A 2577-nucleotide genomic window follows, 5' to 3' on the forward strand; every position below is an offset into this window, starting at 1 on the left:
CGGCCGGAGTCGACACAGCGGTGTTTAAAGCTCACTCTACTAGAGGAGCAGCGGCCTCAAAAGCCCTAGCGTCCGGTTTATCGTTAGATAGCATTCTGAAAGCGGGGCAGTGGAGTAGGGAGTCTACATTTAGTAAATTCTACCAAAGGGACATATTGCCGTCGGTAGCATCGACAATAATCGATCCTACCTCCAAATAGCGCTCGATCAGCTTTGAAGTCACCCTTAGGGTCGAAAGAGTTACTTTCGTAGGTATAATTGAAAATTACCAGAGGGATCGCTCAGCGATCCCGAAAGGTAATTATGATTATACAAGAAATAACGAAAGAAGACCCTAAGGGTCCTTATTCCCTCCCACACCACCCTATTTCGTTATTTTGGGATCGCGCCTTCAATGTTCTTTCATAATTTTTTGAACTCTGTTCCATCCAGGCGAGGAGCAAGCGACAAACAAGAATGATGGCATCTTCCTTTTTTCCTACAACTCAAGTTATAGTCGTGAACGGATTGGGAGCCTTTTTTTCCGGTACCGCCGGTTTTTTTGCCCAAACAGCAGTGTTCCAATTTTTTCAGTTTCTGTACACCGTTCAAAGTATGTTGTAGCCCACTTGTTAAATGTCACGCTTGTTTCATTGATTATTTTGTTCCCTCACCCCAATATGCATTGCAACATTCATTTGCCCAACTTTATATTATTCTTCGAATCAGCCACCAAAAAAGTCTGATCGGAAAGGGGCGTTGCAAGGGGTGAAGTAACCTCAAACTTTAAAGAGCTTAAATAAATATCGTCTACACCCTTAGGGTCTTCTTTCGTTATTTCTTGTATAATCATAATTACCTTTCGGGATCGCTGAGCGATCCCTCTGGTAATTTTCAATTTTTTCGATATTCCAGGTGATTCCGTCATCAGCGGATCCATGGGCGGGGAAATTCAAATACTCGATCTCAAGTCTCCCATTCACATCAAGTGGCGCATGTTCTCAGAGTCGGGAATACATTCCATCGCACTGGGACAGGATCATCTACTCACCTGGTAACTTATTTCTTTTTTTTTTGAAGGGCTAATCTTCGAGAAATTTTTTAAAAATTCTGATTCTCTCCTTTTTTAGTGCCGCCTCAACTGAAGGGGTCGGGGTTTACGACCTCCGCCAAACGGGTGGGTCCACTAAACCCATTTTATCATTGAATCAGAATCTCGCCTCTTATAGCCTCTCCTGGTCAACAAACGGACATTTACTGGCTGTCGGCTGCGGGTCTGCAACTTCCTTGTGGGATGTCCGCCATCCATCCAAAGCAGTTAATATTTTCAGAAACCCCGGAGACGAAAATCCCGTCAGAGTAACTATATATATTTGTAATCAACATTTGAAGTGTTTGTTAATAGGCCCTATATTTATATTGTAGGTCATGAATTGGTGTCCCTGGAAACCCAATGTTCTCTTTACCAGCACAAGTTATCCAGAGTCGAGCATCCGCCTTCACAGTATGGTTATTTAATTGTGCAGCTTTTTTTCTTTCTTTTTTTTTAATTTTTGGATCGGCTGACGCTTGAAATTTTTTAACAGATGCAACGACAGGAGAGTTGATTGACGACTATGAATGCGCATCAGAAGTTTCGGGGATCCAATTTAACGTCGAGCTGGAACAAATTGCCACCTCACATACTGATTTTGGAAGAGCAGATGCTATGAGACATGTGGGGGACATTTTCATGCAATCAAATTTAAAAGCCAAGACACTGATTTACTTTTTTCTATTTTTCGTGACAGATTGATGGCACAGAAAGCTGCGTTAGGCTCTGGGAATTTACTTCTAACAAATTGAATCCCATCCAGAAAATAAGCTGTAAGATGATAATTACCTAATCTACTTTGATATATCTACTCTCAATTGAGTCTTCTTTCTTTCTCTGAAATATTATTAGATCACGAACAAGGCATCATTAGCATGGCTGCTTCCGCCAATAGTCAATTGCTCACCTTGGGCCTTGATGACAAACTGTGTTTATGGCACTGGAACGCAACAAACAAAACCATCCCTCATTGGCTCATTCAAATGCAAACAATGAGGCGGGGTTCCAGACTGGTCGTAGTCAATTGGATACATTCAACCTTATCCGCTAGTCCAAGATTTTCAATTTCCCCAAAATATTTTAATGAATTTCAATAGTTTGATTGGATATGGCATGCCGAAAGAGTCACAAACAAAATGTTTTTAAAATAATAAAAAAAAGTTTCGCCACAACGCTATCTAGCGGTCAAATTAAAACTGCATGCAAAATTCCCTTTTCTTACCCCAAAACACGAAATTTTCTTCGCTTATTCGTCAGAACGTGAGAAGTTGTAACGTAGGTAAATAATTTCATCTGATGAGTCAACAATCAACGTTAAGCTAGCTTCGAAAACTACCAATGATTCATAGGCAAACTCGAGTGATTTCGTCTGTAATAGCTTGTCGATGATGTGTTCTATTCCGTGTATATATTGGATAACCTTAATGTTTTCATCAACTCACAGTCAGAGTAAACGTGAAAGTCGTGCAACCTACCGTCATGCAGAGTTGAAACTAGCTCACCGA

General features: G+C 40.9%; 1 protein-coding gene across 2 annotated transcripts; it reads left to right on the forward strand.

Moving 5' to 3' along the window:
* The first annotated feature begins 897 nt into the window (after positions 1-897).
* Positions 898-2244, forward strand: LOC124195904 (WD repeat-containing protein slp1-like). Of its 2 annotated transcripts, none has more exons than XM_046590582.1 (6): positions 898-1033; positions 1110-1338; positions 1405-1483; positions 1566-1696; positions 1770-1845; positions 1925-2244. In XM_046590582.1, exons 1-6 carry the CDS (start codon positions 918-920, stop codon positions 2167-2169), a joined length of 876 nt encoding a protein of 291 aa, XP_046446538.1. In that variant the 5' UTR covers positions 898-917; the 3' UTR covers positions 2170-2244. The 2 variants fall into 2 exon arrangements, with proteins under 2 accessions (XP_046446538.1, XP_046446619.1); XM_046590663.1 differs by having other exon boundaries at positions 1110-1332.
* Positions 2245-2577: the final 333 nt, after the last annotated feature.

This window comes from Daphnia pulex, chromosome 1 (genome assembly GCF_021134715.1).
Source record: "Daphnia pulex isolate KAP4 chromosome 1, ASM2113471v1".
NCBI classification, from domain to species: Eukaryota; Metazoa; Arthropoda; class Branchiopoda; order Diplostraca; family Daphniidae; genus Daphnia; species Daphnia pulex.

Bases quoted from the DNA above. Each gene is read 5' to 3' on its own strand.
- LOC124195904 (XM_046590582.1), top strand. From the start codon at position 918: ATGGGCGGGGAAATTCAAATACTCGATCTCAAGTCTCCCATTCACATC. The intron at 1,697-1,769 runs GTGGGGGACATT...TTTTCGTGACAG, and splicing joins GAGCAGATGCTATGAGACAT to ATTGATGGCACAGAAAGCTG. The intron at 1,846-1,924 runs GTAAGATGATAA...AAATATTATTAG, and splicing joins TCCCATCCAGAAAATAAGCT to ATCACGAACAAGGCATCATT.